At 45.2% G+C, this 20,687-nt stretch overlaps 1 protein-coding gene and 1 pseudogene across 4 annotated transcripts in view; both read right to left on the bottom strand.

Annotated features, from left to right (window-relative positions):
- RSU1 (Ras suppressor protein 1) overlaps positions 1 to 20,687 on the bottom strand; it is a gene marked incomplete at both ends in the record, with an annotated part of 204,742 nt that overhangs the window by 132,362 nt on the left and 51,693 nt on the right. For 2 of the 3 annotated variants that reach the window (XM_080717007.1, XM_080717008.1), the window contains 3 exons: positions 11,520 to 11,634; positions 11,909 to 11,991; positions 14,276 to 14,394. In XM_080717007.1, the coding sequence (XP_080573133.1) occupies positions 11,520 to 11,634; positions 11,909 to 11,991; positions 14,276 to 14,394 (317 nt within the window). The remainder of the gene's footprint in view (positions 1 to 11,519; positions 11,635 to 11,908; positions 11,992 to 14,275; positions 14,395 to 20,687) is intronic. The other variant, XM_080717009.1, reaches the window with a different exon arrangement.
- LOC308277771 (C-terminal-binding protein 2-like) lies at positions 18,547 to 19,693 on the bottom strand (annotated as a pseudogene). Its single transcript has one exon. The product of its transcript is annotated as a C-terminal-binding protein 2-like (transcript).

Below are 20,687 nucleotides of genomic sequence, written 5' to 3'. Positions count from 1 at the left end.
CAGTGTGGAAAGAAATAAGGGGAGATCTAAGTAAATGGAGAGACACCTCGTGTTCCTAGATCTGAAGACTCACTATTGTCAAAACGGCATTAGTTCCCCAGGTAACCCAGAGAGTCAAAGCAACCTCGTCAGGACCCCAACTGGCTTCTCTGTAGAAATTGACAAGCTGATCTTAAATTCACTTGGAAACTCAGGAACCGAAACCTTAAAACATTTAAGGAGAAACTTAACAAAAGAGATGCACCTGACCCCCCGAAAAAATGCTGAGAGAAAATTTAAAAACCTATATAAATAAAGTGTCGAGAGGTGGGAAGAGTCAATACTGTATTAAGATGCTTATTCTTTTCAAATTGGTCTGTTGATTCAATCAAGTAACAACCACAATCCTGGCAGGTGAATTATAAAATAGATATCCATGTATAAAGGATACAGAATAGCCCCCCCAAAAAAAAAATTCTGAAAAAGAGGATCTACACTGTGTGATTTCAAGACTTTCTATGAATCCACAGCAATTAAGACCATAGGAACTGCTAAAAATGTAGAATGAGATTACAGAGGCCATAAATATATTTACATAATAAACTGAATTTTATGTGTGTGAGTGGTACTGGGGATTGAACCCAGGGAGTGGTCTATCTCTGAGCTACACCCCTAGCCCTGTGTTATTATTTAATTTTGAAACAGAATCTCGCTAAGTTGCTGAGACTGGACTCGAACTTATGGTCCTCCTGTCCCATCCATTTAAATACAGGGATTACAGGCATATACCACCACAACCGAGTATAAACTTGCTTTTGACTAAAGCATAAAAATCATTTAATGGGAAATGAACTCTTTTTTAGAAATGGTGCTGAAAGCCAGAAGCAGTGGCACATGCCTGTAATCATAATAAGCGAATATATAAATACATGAAGTAGTGTTGGTGCAGTCGTTTCACCACCACGCCACTGATATCTGCAAAGGGACCTGGAGCTGGACATGATACACGGCGCTGAATATATACTTGTTGAATAATGCTATGCATGAGCAAAAACAGGCTGTAGTAAACAATAACGAGAAGGGAATTACTGAGACAGAATGATCAGAAAAAAAGCTCCTTCAAGAAAAAAAAAAAAAAAAAAAACATGTACATTGGTACCTAAAGGCACCAGCTCTGGGAATATCTGGGGGGCGAAAATTCCCAGCAGAAAGCAACGACCGTGAAGCATAAGGCGGCCACTGAGAGGAGGCTGTGAGGGAGGGGAGAAAAAGTCGCTCAACAGCCCTGTGGTCAGATCATCCTGGGTTCTACAGATCCACGGGCATGAGGAAGACTGTCCCCAGTGGTCAGCAGAATTCCAATGGCAAGGCGGGAAGCTGGAACACCAGGACGCCATGACAGGCGGAGCATTTCTCACCCAGAATGTTTGGGAATAGAAGTATCTTGGATTTCAAAATTCTTACGTTTTGAAAATCTGCATGATGTTAGCACTCAAAAAGTTTCAGATTTTAGAGTTTTAGAGTGGATTTAAGTTTTTTTTTTTTTTTTAATTAGGGATCCTAAACCTATACAGCAACCCAGGTGGAAGACAAAGATAGTTCAGACAACTGTAACAGGGGAGCTGATGTTCTGGTAGATTTGGAGATTAGTTATAATTTCCATTTTGTAATTTTTAACTATTTATTTATTAATTTATTTCTAAGTTTGTCTTCAAGGGGGCAAGGATTATATTTGTACGATTTACCAATATTCTCAAACCCAAAAGATTATAGGAGAATACTCTATTCAGATCCTGATCTGACATGGTAAGTGTTTCAGTCAACATCCTCACTGCTGTGATCTAAAGCAACAGGCCACACATCTTAGAGAAAGGAAGATTTATTTGCTCACAGCTCTTTGGAGATTTCAGGGTTCAGTCCATGTGAGGCTGGGTCTGTGGAGCTCAGGGCATGGCAGCGGGAAGCAGAGAAGGGAGAGTGAGGGCTCTGCTCTCACAATCATGGAGGGGAAGCCAGAGAAAAAGCAAGGGGATTCCAAGGCATAGGCACTCCCAGGGACCCACTCCCCACGCCACTCCCCAGCTGCCTAAATTACCACCCAGAAAATTCATTCCACTGTTCAGATTAGAACCCTTATTACAATGCTTAATTACATTGACTGTGAACATTAATACATGAGCTCATCAGGGGACAATCTATATCTAACCTAGACAATGAGCAAGAACTGAAGCCTCCTAAAATTATTAAACATACACAGAGAATGAGCCCAGTCTTGCTTACAAACATTATCAGGCAGGCTCCTGACTACCTGTTAACAGAAGCATAATGACATAATTAGATGATTTCAGGTATTTCAACTCTGGAGATTCGTACTTGTTAAACATGTGTATGATTCTGGAAAGGTCTAAATACATATGTTAAAAAAGCAAACCTATGCTGAGTTTTAATAAGGCATAGTTCTGACATCCCTAGATTTCTGAGGCTAACAACATAAAAGAAAATAAATACTCCCATTTCACCTTTCTCCCAGTTTTTGTACCCCAAAGCCAAAAGGAACTCTAACACAAATGTAATACTGTTCAGGAGTGACTCGGTATAACATTTTTAAAGATAGGAATAATATAATATACAGGAGACACTTTGAAAGGAGATGTTACATAAATGTAAGATATTATATATGTATCCAGGTGATAAAAACTGTGTTTACAGACATGCCTCTGGAATAACAAAAATTAAATCTGGATTCTCAGTACTGCCAGCATTTCTCCAGGGCAAGAACACACTCAGTGTCCTATTAAATCAAAGGATGTCCACTGCAGACAGTGGCAGGCTTCACCAGCTGGTGTTAACACAGATTGATGCCCACGTTCAGTCACATGAACCTGACACTGCGCTTCCTGAAATTTATATTCCAGAACGGAAATGTTTTATACGTAGCAACTGCCTACCTCTTTTAATGCAGTAAGTCACCAGGTAGAAATATAATTCACTTAGTATTTTTTAAATCTATGCTCAAAGCTTCTTTCCACATTTCAAAGCTTTTTTATATATTCTTTCAAAAAGAATATATAAAATGGAACTTGTTAAAAATATTATGTAGGAAGCTTGATGGGAGTCATTTTTGATTATCGACTAAGACCATGAGAATCAAAAGATACCATATATGAGGGTGTGCGTGTGTGAGAGACACACAGAGACAGAGACAGGGAGAGGAAGTGTGGCAAAAGGAATTTTAACACAGAAACTAAATGTTAGAGCAGGTAATATAATCCAAGTCGCAACTCAAAGTCAGGTAAGAACTTTCTATTCGCTGCATTTCCTTTATTTTTCAAATAAAATCAGGGCCTCTATTTGGAGTCACTGCAATCTGTCATCTAATGATAAATTAGTTCTCTTTATTGCCTCTGTATTGATACATTTATAGATATATACTATAGGGAGGATTGCTTACATTTGAAGTCAAAAGATCTGTACTAAAAGTCAGATTCTGCTGACAATAAGCCATGTCAGTAATGCAATTCTGGAAAAGTCGCAATCTGTTTTCATCAACTTTAAAAAGAGGCCAGAGAGCTCTCTCTGCCTCCAGCCCAGAACTAAGATTAAGCAATTTAGATTATTTTTAAAAATTGTGATATTTTCTGTAAAAACTAAGATATTCACACAATTCTATCTAGCTTAAAAGTAGCCTCTAAAATGTACATGATTGATTGACAAATTCACTTTTGTTCAAATACGAGCGGCACAGTTTATAACCCCAGAAAGAACGTTCTTGCTGCCCTATGCTTTCTCTGTGCAGCTAAAACATCATGCCACTGGACAAGCATTTCACAGACTACTACGTTTTGTAAGGCCTGTGTCTTCATTAATATCTAATCCAGAGATCTTGTTTAAAAAAAGTAAAACACTACTTCTTTATATAGACTAATGTATGAGTTATTCTGACCTAAAAGGGGATCAGTGCAGCCAGTAGCACACTGCACTGCCCTTTGCTGGCCAGGCGCACTGCTCAAAGGGGGCTTGAGTTCTACACTCAGCTCCAGATCTCTCTCGCTGTGTCTTCGGCAGGTCACAACTCCTGAGAGCCTCACCCAGGAGCACAGGGAGAAAGCCCCAACTCCAGCTGCTGTGAAATTCAGATGAGAAGATGTGTGCAAAATGCCTCACAGGTCGCTACAGCTCTGAGGCTCCCAGTTCAATCTCCAGCCCTGGAAAGAAAAGCCAGGTGTGGTGGTGCGCGCCCGCAATCCTGGTACTTGGGAGTTTTGTAATCCCAGATCCTCCAGACGGGAGGGAGGATCACAGTTTTGATGCTAGCCTCAGCAACTCGGTGATACCCTGCTACAAAAACAGAAAAATAAAATAGGCCTGGGGATGTAGCTCAGAGGTAGAACACCCCTAGTTCAATCCTCAGTACCTTACACACAGAAATAAATAAAATAAAATGCCTAGTGGGATATTAATATAATTTTTGCACATTAAAATTGTATTTTACCTGCGTGTGGTGGCACACACTTGTAATCCCAGCATTTGAGAGGCCGAGACAAGAGGATTTGTTTTGCGGCCAGCCTTGGCTACTTAGCGAGGCCCTCTGTAACTTAGTGAGACCCTGTTTCAAAATAAAGAATAAAAAATAGGGCTGGGGTAGAGCTCGAAGGTAGAATATCTCTGGGTCCCATCCCCAGTACTCCATCCCCAGTACTGCAAAACACACACACACACACACACACACACACACACACACACACACAACTTTTTAAAATGAAAACAAAATATACAAAACATTGCATGACCCTATTTATAGTCTTAAGTTTCACTATGGCCTGTTAAAAACAACTGTTCCTCTTACCTCCTGTTGACTTCTTTGAATTAATACAGAAAAAAAAAAATCTAAACAAAATAAAACAACAACAAGTTCAGCAGCAGCATAAAAGATTCGACTCTTCCATGCTGCCAGCGCATGCCGGCGCGGGGCCCTCCTGGCTCCCACCGCGGGCACCTCCAGCCTCTTCTGCTGCCTTCTCCCAGCTCAGGTGGAAAAGCTGCGCCCATTCCTCCCTCCCTTTCAAAGCCTCGTAACCAGGCTCCTGGACCACATCTGCGACTTCGCGGTGATGTTTCTTGCAAGATTTCATCAGGCCCCTATCAAGTCTCTACCCTTTTTTTTTTTTTTTTTTTTTTTTGGTACTGGGGATTGAATCCTGGGGCACTGTACCTCCAAGTTATAACACAATCCCCATGTTACTTTGGAACAGGGTCTCACTAAGTTGCTGAGGTTGGCCTTGAACCTCTGATCCTCCTGTCTCAGCTCCCAAGTACTGGGATTACAGGAGTGTGCCCCACAACCAGCTTGTACCTCTTCTATAGGACACAGACGGGAAGATACCAAAAGCAACGCTAAGGGGAGGGACCGCACAGCCATGTGCGGGGTCCCGGGTCACACTCTAGGTGGCAGGCAGGGCACCCTGGTGGGTGACAGGACAGGACAGAGGAGAAGGGGCTCCAAACTCAGCGGACACAGGAGCCGTGAAGTGGCTGCTGCGGGCGGGGCCGCGGAGCGGACTGGATTCCAGCGCCACAGACACCTCAGTAGACAGACAACCCTGACACTTTCCACGGGGAGCTTGAAAAAGACATTGTGTACTAAACAATTTTAAAAGGCTACCCTGACACTCAGACCACTCCCACTGGTGGCAGCATTCAACTAAGTGAATCTTATAAACCCTCCAAGTAAAGGGCAAATAACAAGATAACTTTAGAATAAAAATGTGCTACATTTTTGCATGTTCTATTTTAAATGAAAACAAAATATACAAACCACTGTATGACCCTATTTTCAATTACTACTTAATTTGTGTGTGTGGGGGGGTACTGGGGAATTGAACCCAGGGGCATTCTATCTCCAAGCTACACTCCAGCCCTATTTTTCATTTTTTACTTTGAAGCAGGTTCTCATGGAGTTGCGGAGGGCCTCGCTAAGGAGCTGAGGCTGGCTGCGAACCCGCGATCCTCCTGCCTCAACCTCCCAAGTACTGAGATTACGAGTGTGTACCGCCATGCCCAGCTAATAATTTCTTAATTTATATCTGATGAGAATTATATCAGTAGCCCAGAGCTCCTCCTGGTGAGGTCAGCTCCAGGTTGAGTTTTCCGCTGCCTTCACACGTTGGTATCCACGTGGCACCTCACACTCTAAGTGTCCCAAACCCAGCCCTGATTACTTTCTCTCCCCTCCTCCCATCTTCCTAACCTACCGTGCTGATAATCTTCCCCATCCTGGGAGCTGCTCAGGACCAAAACCCAAAATCAGACTTGACTGTCTAACCCTCATTGAAGCCATCATTAGGCCGGGCGTGGTGACGCACGCTTGTAATCCCTGCGCTTGGGAGGCGGAGACAGGAGGATCGCGCTGGTTCAAAGTCAGCTGTGCTGGCTTAAGAGACCCTGTTTCCAAATAAAAATATAAAATAGGTCTGGGAGTGTAGCCCAGAGGTAGAAGGGTTTCCAGGAACCCCAATATCATAAAAAAATAAAATAAAATAAAATAAACCATCATCAGTTTCTGCCTTTGAAGCAGACCCAGTGTGTGGCCACTCCCTGCACTGTGCCTGGAGGAGGCCAGCCTGGACCCCATCCGGACCTGCATCAGGTCCATCCCCGCCAGACTCTGCTGCCGCCCTGCCCTCCGTCCTCTTCAGGGTATTCTCAACACAGCAACCAAAGAGCCTCGTGGAGAAGTAACTCAGACCCTGAGGTGCCTCGCTGAACCCCCGCCTAGCCCTCCCAGGTGTGCTGGCTTCCTACTGCGACAATTATCAAGTACCATAAACAGGGGCTTAATGCAGCCCAGATCTCCTTTTTTACAATTCACAGTTCACAAGTGTGAACTGGCGGCTCCTGAGCTAAAATCACAACACAAGCAGGCCCACGTTCCTTGTGCAGGGAGTGAAGAATCGGCTTCTTGCCTCGTGCAGTGCTGGAAGCCCCGGGCTCGGGCCCTTCCACACGCGACTCCAGCCTCTGGCTCCTGTCGTTACGCCACCTTCTGCCACCTCTGGGCTCCTGTGTGCAATCTAGGGTGATCCCCATCTCAAGATTCCACCTGGCACTGGCAAAGCCCTTTTCTCAAGCTCTGGTGATTAGGATGGAGGTTTCAATGCAGTGAGAGAGTTGAGTGCGTGTGTGTGTGTTGAGGAGGCATCTCAGTCAAAGAATACCCCTCATTTCTGTTTTAAGGTCACCTCTGACCACACTCACCATCACTCCCTCCATTCCAGGCACCGTGTACAATGCACAAATCCACCACAGGACCTTTGCACCTCCTTCAGGTGTCCATTTAAATACCATCACCCTCTATGCAAAGGTTTTCCCCCAGCACCTCTCCCCCAGCTTGGCATGTCTTTTCATGCTTTGTTTTTCCAGGACCACTTAATACTGCGCAGGCTGTTCCCTCTTCCTCCTCATCCTCTCTGGGATATCAGCTCCAGGAGGCCAGCTCGGCTCTCATAATTCCTAGCTCAAAGAGTCCTTGCTGAGTAGAGGAACTTTACCTTATTGGAAAGGCGAACTCCTAGGAGTTGAGAACTGGCCTAAAGTAGGAACTTGATAAACATCTGAAAATAACGAATCAAATAAAGGGAGAGGCCAGGCGTGGGGGCGCAGGCTTGGAATCCCCGCGCTCGGGAGACGGAGACAGGAGGATAGTGCAGGTTCGAGGCCAGCCGCGCTGGCTTAGGAGACCCTGTTTCCAAAAATAAAATAGGTCTGGGAGTGTAGCCCGGAGGTAGAAGGGCTTCCAGGAACCCCAGTACCACCAAAAAATAAATAAATAAATAAATAAATAAATAAATAAATAAATAAATAAAATAAATAAACAAACAAACAAACTAACGGGAGAGTCAGAAACCCCACTCCCTCCTCCATCCTGGGCGCCGCGCCCTCCTCCATCCTGGGCACCGCGCCCTCCTCCTTCCCGTCCCGACGTGGCCTTGGGATGGGCGCCGGCGGGCACGAGACCGGAGCACGCGGCTCTCACGGTTCTCCTCGGCCCGCGCCCTCTCCCCACGGCCATTCCGCCCCGTGGGGGCCAGGGGCCACTTAAGCGCGGAAACTGCGTTTCTAGGAATCTTTTTACTCGCGAAGGGCAGGAAGGAAAGCAAGCGTGGTCAGGGCGCGGGCTCGGAGGGGCGGCGGCGAGGTCAAGTCTGCGACTCACCGTCCCTAGAGGCGCGTCACCAACGCTCTTGAAACCTCACTTTCCTCATCGCTAAGAAACCTGCTCATCATTCTGTGACAGGTAGAAGGAATAATGCAGAAAAATTACTTATCACAAAGCCTTGGCATTTGAGGTTTAATACATATTAGCTTTATTATATGACTATATTAATATATATATTAGCTTTATTATGTTACTATCTATATTATACATACTAGCTTTATTATATTACTATCTAGCTGTTATATTACAATCAGTTATTTTGTAGTACTGAGGAGTGAATTCAGGGGCATTCTATCTCTGAGATATACCCCCAGCCCTCTTTATGTTTTGAAACAGTCTCACTAAATTGCTGAGGGCCTCCCTACGTTGATGTGGCTGACCTCAAACCTGTAATCCTCCTGTCTCAGCCCCCCAAATACTGGGATCACAGGCATGCATCACTATGCCTGGCTTGTCGCATTTTCTTGACTTTAAAAATAATCACTGTGAGCTGGGCGTGGTGGTGCATACCTGTAATCTCAGTATGTAGGAGGCTGAGACAGGAGGGTTGCAGGTTTGAGGACAGCCTCAGCAAGCAGTGAAATTCTCACCAACCTAGGGAGACCCTTTTTTGAAACAAAAATTTAAAAATTGGGCTAGGGGTGTAGCTTAGAGGCAGACTGCACCTGAAGTCCAGCCCCAGGACCATAAATAAATAAATAAATAAATAAATAAATAAATAAATAAACAAACAAACAAACAAATCACTGTTCAAAAATGAGTAATGCGCTGTTTTCCTCCTGAGTTTTATTTGTAACAGAGACTTCCCGGGGTTTATCCTGTATTTCCAACTAAACATTTGCTTCCACAGAGAGAAAAATTCGCCAGGAATATATTAGGACTGTTTTTCTAGGTACAGCTAACAAAAGTAAAGTCATTAAAGAACTTTTCCTCCCTTCAGTTCTATTCTTAAGTTTAAAAAAAATGTAATTCGCTATTAGAGAGCGTAAGAGAAATGTCAGACAGACACGAGTACATAAATAAATAAACAACAGAGAACTGCAAAGGCAGCGGGCGTGGCTGGGTTCAACCAGGGATTTTCTAATAATTATCACCTAACAATAACTGCTTCATATCCCGTCTGCCCTCACTACATACAAAAGGCAGTAAAAGAGCAACGGCACACGTCCGTGTTACTGTCTGCACGGATCGCACTGGTCGAGGCCACGTCTGGGAGGCGCAGGCGAGCCTGCCGGCCGCGGTTCCTCCACAATGAAGTGCGGGCGCAGCAGGCTGGGGGGAGCCGTACGAGACTCTGCAAACACCCCCCAAGTGTGACGAATGCTAACATCTGTGGTTCACAATCACTGGAAAAATCTTTCTTCTGACAAAAAGTTTTTTGCTTGAAGCATTTTTGGTAAACTTTTCCTTCCTTTTTTGGGGGGGAGGGGGGGGTTTGGGGTGGAGATAATTGGGGTTTAAACCCAGGCGCTTTCTATCTCTGGATTATTCCCCTAGCCCTTTTTATTATTTATTTTGAAATAGAGTTTCACTAAGTTGCTGTAGGTCTCTGAGGCTAGCCTCAAAACTGGAATCCTCCAGTGTCAGCCTCCCAAGTACTGGGACTACAGGTCTGAGCACTGTGCCTGGCTGAGAAACCTCTTCTTGATCCTGCATTCTGCTCCTCCCAAGCAAGAACAGACTGCCTGGCACTCAACAAAGAGAAGCTGCTAAATTATTCCTCAGTCCTTCAAATGAATTCTACCGGCCTCCTAACCCCAACAAAGGAATGAAAAGAGACGGTAAAAGTGGAGGTGAAGCTTCACCCTCGCTCCAGGGAACCATGCGTCTGTTTTCCTTGAGACTTGCTCTTCACAGCAGAACTCCTGGCTGGCAGTATTTACGGTGTCTTTCTGCACAGGGTCACCTCTGGCCACGTGGGGCTACCGAGCGCCTGACACGGCGCTGGAGGCGTCTGAACCGGACAGTACCGTCTGGGCAGAAGCCCGGCCCTGCCTGCCTGCAACCTGCTAACAACTTGCGATCCAAGGGTCTCGTTTCATTAATTCACCTGGTACATCTTCCTTGAGCACACACCGCCAGCCTGGCACGTGGCAGGCACCAGGAGTAGAGAAAAGGCCCCTGACCTCACGGTGCTTGCACCCTAGTTGATAAGCGCCGCCCTCTTCCAAACCACCAGACCAGCAGGAGGAATTGCTTTCTCAAAGAAGGGTGAGCTATCCCAGCAAGGTGGTGCACGCCTGTAATCCCAGGAGTTGGGAGGCTGAGCTAGGAGGACCACAGATTGGAGGACAGCCTCGGCAATGCACTGAGACTGTCAGCAAGCTGGCGAGACCCTGTTTAAAAAGGAAACCAAACCAAACAGGGGTGGTGTACAGTTCAGAGGTAGAATGCCCCTGGTTTCAATCTCTATTACCAGAAACAAAAAACTGTAAGTTAAACATAGATCGTAAAAATTAGCATATTTTTGTACAGGGAAGTAAATAATCACAGTCTGAGAAATGATACTGAAAGGTCTGCAGATGAGGGGATGGCCCGAGGGCGTGACAAAGGTGAGCGCGGGAGCGCGACGTGACCTCGGCAAAAAGCAGAGACGGCCACCGACCACCACGGGACTACGGGGCCCACGGGGGCCACAGCCAGCCACCTGCACTGGAGCTGGGTCAGGACAGGACCAAATTCAGGACTGGAGAAGGCATCTGCATTCGTTACCTTACCTATTTGCTAAAAGCTGTTGGGGTCAAAATAAAAAATAAAATTAGGGGCCAGGCACGGTGGTACATGCCTAGAATCCCAGGAGCTGGGAGGCTGAGAGAGGAGGATGGCAGGTTTGAGGCCAGCCTCAGCAACACAGTGAGAGCCTATCTCAAAACAAAAAAATTAAATAAGAGCTAAGGTTTAGCTCAGCGTTAGTATGGCCGAGTTTAAGAAAAAAAGAGGATTAAAAAGAAGAGCGATGGTTTGATAAAAGTTATTAAAACCCCAGCAGAACCCAGAAAGCGTACCCAGCTAGTGAACGGGGTGCAGTTATTATGAGCACTACTACTAATCTGATGGTCCTCCTCGTAGACAGGAGTTCCTGAGCTGGGCCATTTCTTCCCAGCACTTTCTGAAAGGCCGGATCCCCACAGCTACAGAACAGCGCCAGGGCGGGCCAAGTCCCTAAGAGCTGAGCTCTGGTCACAGGAACAGTCCTAAAATGATCAGGATTGGATACCGGGGTAGAGCGCCTGCCAAGAGGAGGAGAGAGGCTGTTGAGAACCGCTACCTTTAGGTAATTATTACCATTTGAACCCCAAACTAAGACCCCCCTCGGCAGCCTTACCTAGTTCTGGGGGCAGAACGGTCAGGCGGTTCCCCTGAATGTGGAGCTCCTTAAGCTGGGTGAGCTCCCCGATTTCCTTAGGCAGCGAGATCAGGTCGTTATCCCTAAGGCTGAGCTAAACACAAGAAAAGAAAGGGCTGTCAAAACAGTTTCTCATACAGAAATGGGCGCCCAACAGAAATGCCTGTCGTCCTCCCTGCCCTCTCGCCTTCTGAGACTCGGTCCTTTCAATTTATTCACAAGTGTCCGCAGCTAACCAAGAACGAGGAGCAGGAGTCGTGGTTCATTCCTGCAAAGCAAACCTCACTTCTGCTCAAATTGACTCGGTTCTAGTCCTCCAAGGCTGCGGGAGGGAATTGATTTTCTGAGAATTTAGATAAATTACTTACTATCTGCAACTTTGTGAGCTTCCCGATATCTGGCGGCAGGACTTCAAAATCGTTGTCACTTAGATAGAGTGCGCGCAGGGTGGCTGCAAATTAAACAGCGATGTATAAACAGGGCGGCACGGAACCCAAGTGCTTGAGGTCTGATCAATACCCGGGAGTCAGCTTTGATGAATAACCCTGGCCCGGTGCAGAGCCGGAGACAGGCCGAGGGCTCACTCTACTAACCCGCAGGGCACACGCACACTTGCCGGCTGCTCGTGTGGCGGGCGTGGCCAGGAAAACACCTATATCCCGGAGGACGGACGCAGTTAACGACTGTGGGACCATCGGCGGCCGTGGCACAGGGCTACAGTGCATTTTCAGGAAAGGAAACTGTATTTATTTTAATTTTTTTCTTCTGTTATTTCCGATTCACATTTTTTACTCCATTTGCCTCCGAAGCAAAACCACTACATCGATACCCAGAGCAAAAGAACGCGTGTGTGTAAACAGAGCTCCCTTCCATAAACAGAGCAACATGCAAAATAAATAAACGAAAGGCTTCTCTGCGTGGGGACTGTGATCGCAGTCCATCGCTCTGTAATCAGCCTAATTGTTATTTCTTGCTTCAATTACTGTCTTTTGGGACAAAAATATAGAAAGACGAAGGGGTGAAAAAGGTAACACAGAGTTAAAAGCGTCACGTCCAACGTAAACAAAACACCAGTGGTCATGTCTCGATGACGACATGCTCCGCACTGCTGACGGCCCTAAGCCTAAGGTACCCATTTAGTTTATGCTCAACAAGGAAAGAGAAATACAATAAGATGCATGTTCTTTTATCTATTTGCAGGAACTTAATTACATTCGGATTTAAAATTCAGCAGAACTATATGCTAATATACACCACAAAATCAATTTCCTCCACAGCTCAAGATTGAAAATATTTCAAGATTGAAAATATTTTAGAATGGGTTTCATGTGCTTGAGCAAGTCTGGGGAGGTGACATACAGAGGTGAAAGGATGAAATTTTGGAGGCTAAATTCAAACTCTCTGCATGCCACAGATGCCAATGTTTGGAAAAGTAAAATATTTGAGGGAGGTAACCCTTTCCTACACATTTCATTAGTCCCCAGGAAAATCATGTCTTACTAATTTTTTGGTGTGGGTCTGGGGATCAAACCCAGGGACATTCGACCTCCGAGCCACACCCTCTACCCTATTTTTTATTCTTTATTTTGAAACAGGGTCTCACTGAGTTGCAGAGGGCCTCACTAAGTAGCTGAGGCTTGCCAAGAACCATGATCCTCCTGTCTCAGCCTCCCGAATGCTGGGATTACAAGCGGACACCACCACGCCCGGCCAAGCTTTACTCATTTTTAGAAATATTTGCAACACGGAAGTGTTCACTCACAATCAACAATTTCTTAATGTTTGCTCACTGGACAAAACTGGTCAATAATAGTGCTTTTTTTTTTTTATACTGGCCATTCTACCCCTAAGCTACACCACTATTTTTATTTTTATTATTATTTTTTTTCATTTTAAAACAGGGTGTCACTAAGTTGCCGAGACTGGTCTTGAACCTGTGATCCTCCTATCTCAACTTCCCAAACTGGTTTACAGGCTTTGGCCATCACGCCCAACAATATAGTATGTAAGTGTGTGTGTGTGTGTGTGTGTGTGTGTGTGTGTGTGTGTTCTTAAAGGATTGATCCTAGGGGCCACCATGCCCAGAAATTGTGTGTGTGTGATGTCCCAGGGGCATTCTACCTCTAAGCTATATCCCCAGCTCTCTTTTATTTCTTATTTTGAAACAGAGGCTAAATTGCTGAAGTTGGCCATGAATCTATAATCCCCCTGCCTCAGCCTCCCAAGTACTGGGCTTACAGATGTACACCATCACACCCAGCTAATATCATACTTTTTAAAAGGCTTAAAATAAGAATCCTGGCAGGAAATTTTTAAAAAATGTATTAGTGGCCTATTAATGATGTTTTCATAAATGATTCTCTAAAATATCTTTAATCAACTATCCTATGAAAAATTAATGGCAACATGGGAGTACTATTTTTTTTGGCAAGTTCTTAAAAAAGAAAATCAAATTCCTTGGGCAACTGTGAGACTCGGTCTCATTTAGATACAAGCTCACTCTCAGAAAGTTAATATGACATTACTAAGTCCACTTCTGCCCCGTGGAGCCAGATAACTATATATCAAATACAAATACTGCTGAGCTAGGAAGGAATATTCAAAAGGAGACTGTGAAGAAAAAAATAGATATGTCTAATAATTTCTCTTAAGAGTTTGGGGCCTGGCAAATAAATTTCCCTGTTAGAACACAAAGTACCGTGTTAAGGAGATTTATGGAACTAAAAGTTTCTTACTAAGATAGAAGAAATTTCCAGGAAGAGAGTTTTCGTTCAGGTTGTTGTAAGTCAAGTCCAGGACCTCCAGGGCGGGAAGCGAGCCGAATCCTCGGGGCAGGGCGCTCAGCCTGTTCATCCTGTTGGCAGAGAACCCGAGTCGTCACCGCGAAACAGTCTTGACAGGAGGCCGAGAACTGACACTGAAAGCTGTCTGAGGGACAGAGAGCCGAAAGAACTGATTCTACAGGTGATTTTATGTTACTTTAACACAAGCTAAAACTGTACGTGTTTTGGTAGGTGTGTAATGTGGAGTAGCTAAATCAACCTAACACACACATCACCTCACATACTCTGTGTGTGTGTGTGTGTGTGTGTGTGTGTGTGTGTTAAGAACACAAATGAAACTACTCTCTCAGCAATTTTTAAATACGCTGCATATTGTAATTACTGGTAGTCACCCCGATATACAATAGTTCTCTTGAACTTCCTTCTGATGCTGGGTTCTGTAACTAACACCTCTCCACTCTCCCTCACACAAGATTCTGCTCACCACTATGTTGCTGGGCCGCTGTGCATGTGACATGTTCACACCCCACATATAAGCGAGATCAGGTAGTGTTTTTCTTTTCCAGTCTAATAATTTGAGTCATGGAATCTATAATTGTAAAACATTTGATTAAACTTCTTAACTGTTATTTTCTCCAATGTGATCATCTCAATTACTGTTTTATGCAGAAATGTAAACTATCACAAAATAAGCCGGTCATGGTGGCACATACCTGTCATCCCACATGTCTGTGGGATGTCATACCTGTGTCTGTGGGAGGCAGACACAGGAGGATCACAGGTTCAAGACCAGTCTTAGAAACTTAGTGAGACTCTCAGTAGCTTGATGAGACCCTGTTTCAAAACAAATAATAAAAAGGGCTTGAGGTGTAACTTGCAGGTAGAATGCCTCTAGGTTCAATATCCAGTATCATGAAAAAGAAAAAAAAAAGACCTATAACAAAACATCTATCTAGAGCAAAATTTCTTTATGAATGTAGCAATAATACTTCAAAAGTTCTGGGGCTTTTTGAATTATTCCTTTTAATGGAAGGGGGATCAATTTTCTGTTCCACAACTACTAATACTCAAAATGATCTTTGATTACAGTGGTGGTCACCAGGGGCTAGAAGAAGGCGGAATGGGAGTGGTTGAATGGATGCAGAGGTTCAGAACTATAAGATGGGAAAATTCTGGGATGACAATGTGAAAATAATTAGCACTAATAAGCTCTATGTACAAAATGGTTAAGATGGTAAATTTTATTTCACATACATTTGTATGTATATATTTTGTTAATGCAGTTTCCCTGAGCATATTTAAAAGCCAACTTAAAAGTTTTTTGTTTGTTTGTTTTGTTTTTGTTGTTTTTGCAGTACTGGGGATGGAACCCAGGGGCATTCTATCTCCGAGCCACACCCCCGGTCTAATTTTTTAGTCTTTTTTATTATTTATTTATTTATTTATTTTGGTGGTACTGGGGTTCCTGGAAACCGTTTTACCTCTGAGCTACACTCCCAGACCTATTTTTATACTTTTTTAAAATTTGGAAACAGGGTCTCTTAAGCCAGCGCTGCTGGCTTCGAACCTGCGCGATCTTCCTGTCTCCACCTCCCAAGCTTGGGGATTACAAGCGTGCGCCACCACGCCCTGAAGTCTTTTTTATTTTTGAAACAGTGTCTCACTGAGTTGCGAAGGGCCTAACTAAGTAGCTGAGGCTGTCTGCGAACCGCAATCCTCCTGTCTCCGCCTCCCGAATGCTGGGATTACAAGTGTGCGCCACCACACCCAGCTTCCAATTTATGTTTGTTTTGAAACAGGGTCTACGTTGCCCAGACTTGCCTCAAATTTGTGATTAATATGTTGACAGATACTGAAAGGTGGGAGGGACTGTGATGCTAAAACTCATTCAAGTCATTGATCCTTCTCGTAACAGACACAATCCTGTCCACCAATCAGGTCTCACAAGAAATGACTGCTAGCAGAAGAGCAACCTAGAGAAAAGTGGCTGTACGCCCCTCCGGGAGAAACAGCTCCAGGTGCACTTTACACCGAGCAAGGTGACCTCCGTGACTGTTCACCGTAATGATGGCGCTGCCTCCCATTCTCCATGAATTCACAATCTGCAAAGCACATGTGCGTCGAGTGTTTCACTTGACTACGTGTGCATGAGGTGAGCGTTAGCATGAGGCCAGGTGGAGAGTTATTCCAGAACAGCGGGGCCTGGGGGTCCGAAGAGGAGTCACCTCAGAAGTTACTGGTGTAGCACAGGGGACCTACGTGACTTCACGTTTCTAGAAAAATAACTACACAATGCACCATGTTTAAAGAATTAAGAATATAACAAAACTTTATTTCTGCAGGTGGCCTAACATTCTTTCAGGTCTTGTGACCATCGGAATAAAGAGCAAATTATAAAAGTGTAAGAGCGCATTCTGGCTGAGCGTGCCTTTCAGACCATGAATACGTGTGGCTCAACTGCTCTGCGCGATGGTCTCCTGAGGGCCTATTTTTATTCTGGTTGCTTCTTCTAAGAAGTATGCCTTATCTTAACCCTTGCCTTACTGTGCGTGCATAATTAATTCTCTACGCTTTTTGAGGACAGAAGTTCCTTTATTGAAACCCAACTTCATTCTTTTCCCAAAGAATTAAAAATTCTGTGTTACGTGAATTTTGACAGCCCCATCTATGGAGCTAGGCAATTAAGCAGAGAAAGCTGTACACGATCAATAAAGCACCAAGAGCCTAAAATGCAAACAACGGTGCAGAGGCCAAGAAGACGAGAACGTTGTCAGGGAAAAGAACAGTCCGCCGCTCTGCCCGAAGCCCCCGAGCCCAGCTTGATAGAGCCCGGGCTCCGTACCTCCCTCCCAAATGTGTCTCCAGCCATAGTCCACTTTAGCTGCCAATGCAGAATCTAGGCACCATCCCATCCCATCCATTACTGTCTGGATCATTTTTCCTTCTATACATGTATTCCAGAATCACTGGGCATTATATATATGTAACATATACATAATTAGGTATTATCATGATAATTATATTTACATATTTTATTTTATTTTTTTTTTACTGGAATTTCAGAACTTTTTATTGAAAACTGCACCAAACGCTAAATGTCCACCTTTACAATAAACAAATACAGTAATGGTAACTCACACTAAAACAAAACATTTCTGATAGCCATTATTTTTCTGTTTGGGACAGTTTAAAGTTTTTCTTTTGTCACAAAAACAGGAATGTACCTATACAAAGGCTCAAAATAGGCCATCTTTTCAAACAGAAAGGCAATGACTCACAAAAGACTATGAAGAGAACATGTAACTAGTTGATACAAATCTAACAGGATTTGTTAAAATCAGTCACATGTAATAACACCTCTGAAGTGTTCTTGTATAAAATATCACGTGAAGAAAAGAATTTATCAATGTCTAAAAAAGTGGGTTTGTTCATAGACAATCTGACAAGTTACCATAAAAAGTGTTTCCTGAGACATAAGGAAATGCAACATTATTCTTCTTGAACCCTTACAGTTCAAGACTTTCCACTCAATAAAATAGCTGAGGATCTGAAACTGAGAAAATATATCTGAGTACAAACAGCTTGTGAAACTTAATACTTTTTTTTTTCTTTTTTCTTTTTTTTGCATCATCAGAGAGTATTACTGAACTCACAACCGACTTGCCCGCTCAGGATGCAGTTCAGACGTGAGACACTTCTCTGTACAGGAGCCTGTACTGTGTTCAGTCCTGTGCGTGCAGATGTCTAACACAGGCCAACAGTTTTCTCCCCATTCTGTAGTAATTTTAGCAAAGAGAGTTAACAAGCCCCTGTAGGCCAAAGGGACTAGAGTCATAGATGGGGATTTCCTCTTAATATTTTTTATTTTGATGTTTGGACTCTTGATGCAACATTCTAGGGCAAGGTGCTCAGATCTGCTGTGCCCAAGAGACTGATAAAGGAAAAGGCTCTCTATTTATTCTTTGTGATTTGATGCACAGATGAAAAACTTAACACACAATAACAGAAGTTGGTCGTTAATAAATCACATCCCAGTCTTTCGGCGCTTCCATGAGCAGACGCCATCTTCAGTTGTCTAGCTCTTGTAGCTTTAACACTGGAACAGCAATGAGGCGTGTCCAGATCATTAAAAAGACGGTCAGAATTCCTTTTCTGAGTTCATCCATTCTTCGCGGTCTCTTGGTCCCAAGTTCATCTGAATGATCACCTTGCAGCAATCTCTGCTATTGCTCGTTGGGGTGCTCTCAATTATCCCCGTGTTCTGTGGGCTGGTTGGGAGAGGGAGCTTGGGAAGGGTGCGCCACTGTGGGGAGGTTGTGAGTCACCAGAATCCCTCCAGGGAGAATCCCTTCCATGGCTGCAAGAAGTCCTCCCGGAGCCACACCCACGATGCCTGGCGGATACCTGTATGTGGCACCATTGAGCTCAGGATGAATTGCTTGCTGCTCTATTAATGACCAAGGAGCCGATGTGACAAAGAATTCCTTGTTGACACAGTTTCTTAAGCTTTCTGGGATTCGACCTGTGATTGCGCGGTGGACCTCGGTGGCAGCTGCCTCCCGCATCTCTAATGAGGCCTGTTCACTGTACCAGGCTGTGTGTGGGGTGCAGATGAGATTTGGTGCATCTTTCAATGGACCCTAAGCAAAGCTAAAAGGCTCCGACTCGTGTACATCCAGGGCTGCCCCTCGTATCCGGCCCTCTTTGAGGGCCTGGGCTAAGCCCATTCTGCAAGTAGGGGTCATAAAATATGATGCTGAATCCAAAGGCCTTGGCTCGAACAGCAACTGCCTGCCCTGTGCGACCAAAGCCGATGAGGCCCAGAGTCTCCCCGAGGATTTGAGCCACTCCCGAGGCCACCTCGCGGATCTGCTCCACGCTCTGTACCCGGGTGCCTTCCCAGAGCGCCTGGTAGAGCCACATGTTCCATCGGTACAGGTTGAGGATGTGGCAGATGGTGGAATCGGCTGTCTCTTCCACCACCGCAGATGGGATGTTGCAGACAGCGATCCCCAGCTCGCCCGCGGCCTTGATGTCCACATTGTCATAGCCACAGCCGATCCGCACGATCACCCTCAGGGCCTTGAACTTCTCCAGGTCCTCCCTTGTGAGGGTGATGGTGTGGTACATTATGGCACCCACAGCCTCGTTTAATACCTTCTCATGAATCTCCTGTGTGGACTGTGCGGCACAGAAGGCCACGGTGGCCAGGTCCTTCAGGATGGGCATCTCCACGGTGCAGTCTCTGCGGTCCAGCAGTGCCACCAGGGGGCGGGTTTTCAGGGGGCCGTTCATGATCTGGGGGTGGATACCTTCACAGATTCTGTCCAATCGCTGCCGCTTGACTTTGTGCTTATCCACAAGGGCCATTCTTTATCGAACTTTGCAACTCTCTGATTCAAAAGGCAAAGCGGTCCTCTAAGAACTTAAGGACTTGCGGGAGTCTGCGTGCATGATGCCACCATGAGCCCAGTATCGATCTGTCCAGACTCTACCGTTCACACGATGGGCAGTCTGTCTTTTCACGGGGACACAGCTTCATTGGTTCACACCCCCTTAAGCTGGCGAGGCCCTCGCGCCACGGCGCTGGGCACCCCCTCCGTGGCCCGCACCCCCTTAGCGCTGCATGGCCCCACACCCACCGCCCCGGCCGCTCCCCCATATGCATATTTTTTAGTATGGGGATTGAGCCCAGGGGTGTTCTACTTCTGAGCTACATACTCAGCCCTATTTTATTTTTTTGCAAGTCTGGGGGTGGAACCCACGGGCATTTGACCTCTGAGCTACACCCCCTGCCCTATGTTTTACTCTTTATTTTGAAACAGGCTCTCACTAAGTTGAGGAGGGCCTCACTCAGTAGCTGAGGCTGTCCGCGGACTGTGATCCTCCGGTCTCAGCCTCCCGAATGCTGGGATGACAAGCATGTGCCACCATGCCTGGCTTTATTTTTTACTTTGAAACAGGGTCTGGAGAAGTTGCTGAGACTAGCTGTGATCCTGGGATACTCCTGTCTCATTCTCCCAAGTCCTGGGGCTGCAGGTGTGCACCTCTCATTACTGGGGTTGCAGGTGTGCACCTCTCATTACTGGGGCTGCAGGTGTGCACCTCTCATTACTGGGATTACAGGTGTACACCTCTCATTACTGGGGCTGCAGGTGTGCACCTCTCATTACTGGGATTACAGGTGTACACCTCTCATTACTGGGGCTGCAGGTATGCACCTCTCATTACTGGGGTTGCAGGTGTGCCTCTTCTAGATATTCTTCATATTAAATCTGTCCCCCACCTGCACTGTCACCACCCAGTTTACCCGGAGCAGGGAGCTAGGGTTCTTACTATCCCCGACCAACCCTTCTCCACACTG

This window comes from Muscardinus avellanarius (genome assembly GCF_963383645.1).
Source record: "Muscardinus avellanarius genome assembly, chromosome: 20".
Taxonomy (NCBI): domain Eukaryota; kingdom Metazoa; phylum Chordata; class Mammalia; order Rodentia; family Gliridae; genus Muscardinus; species Muscardinus avellanarius.
The sequence above is the reverse complement of the archived record's forward strand: the minus strand, read 5'-3'. Positions and strand labels throughout refer to the sequence as shown.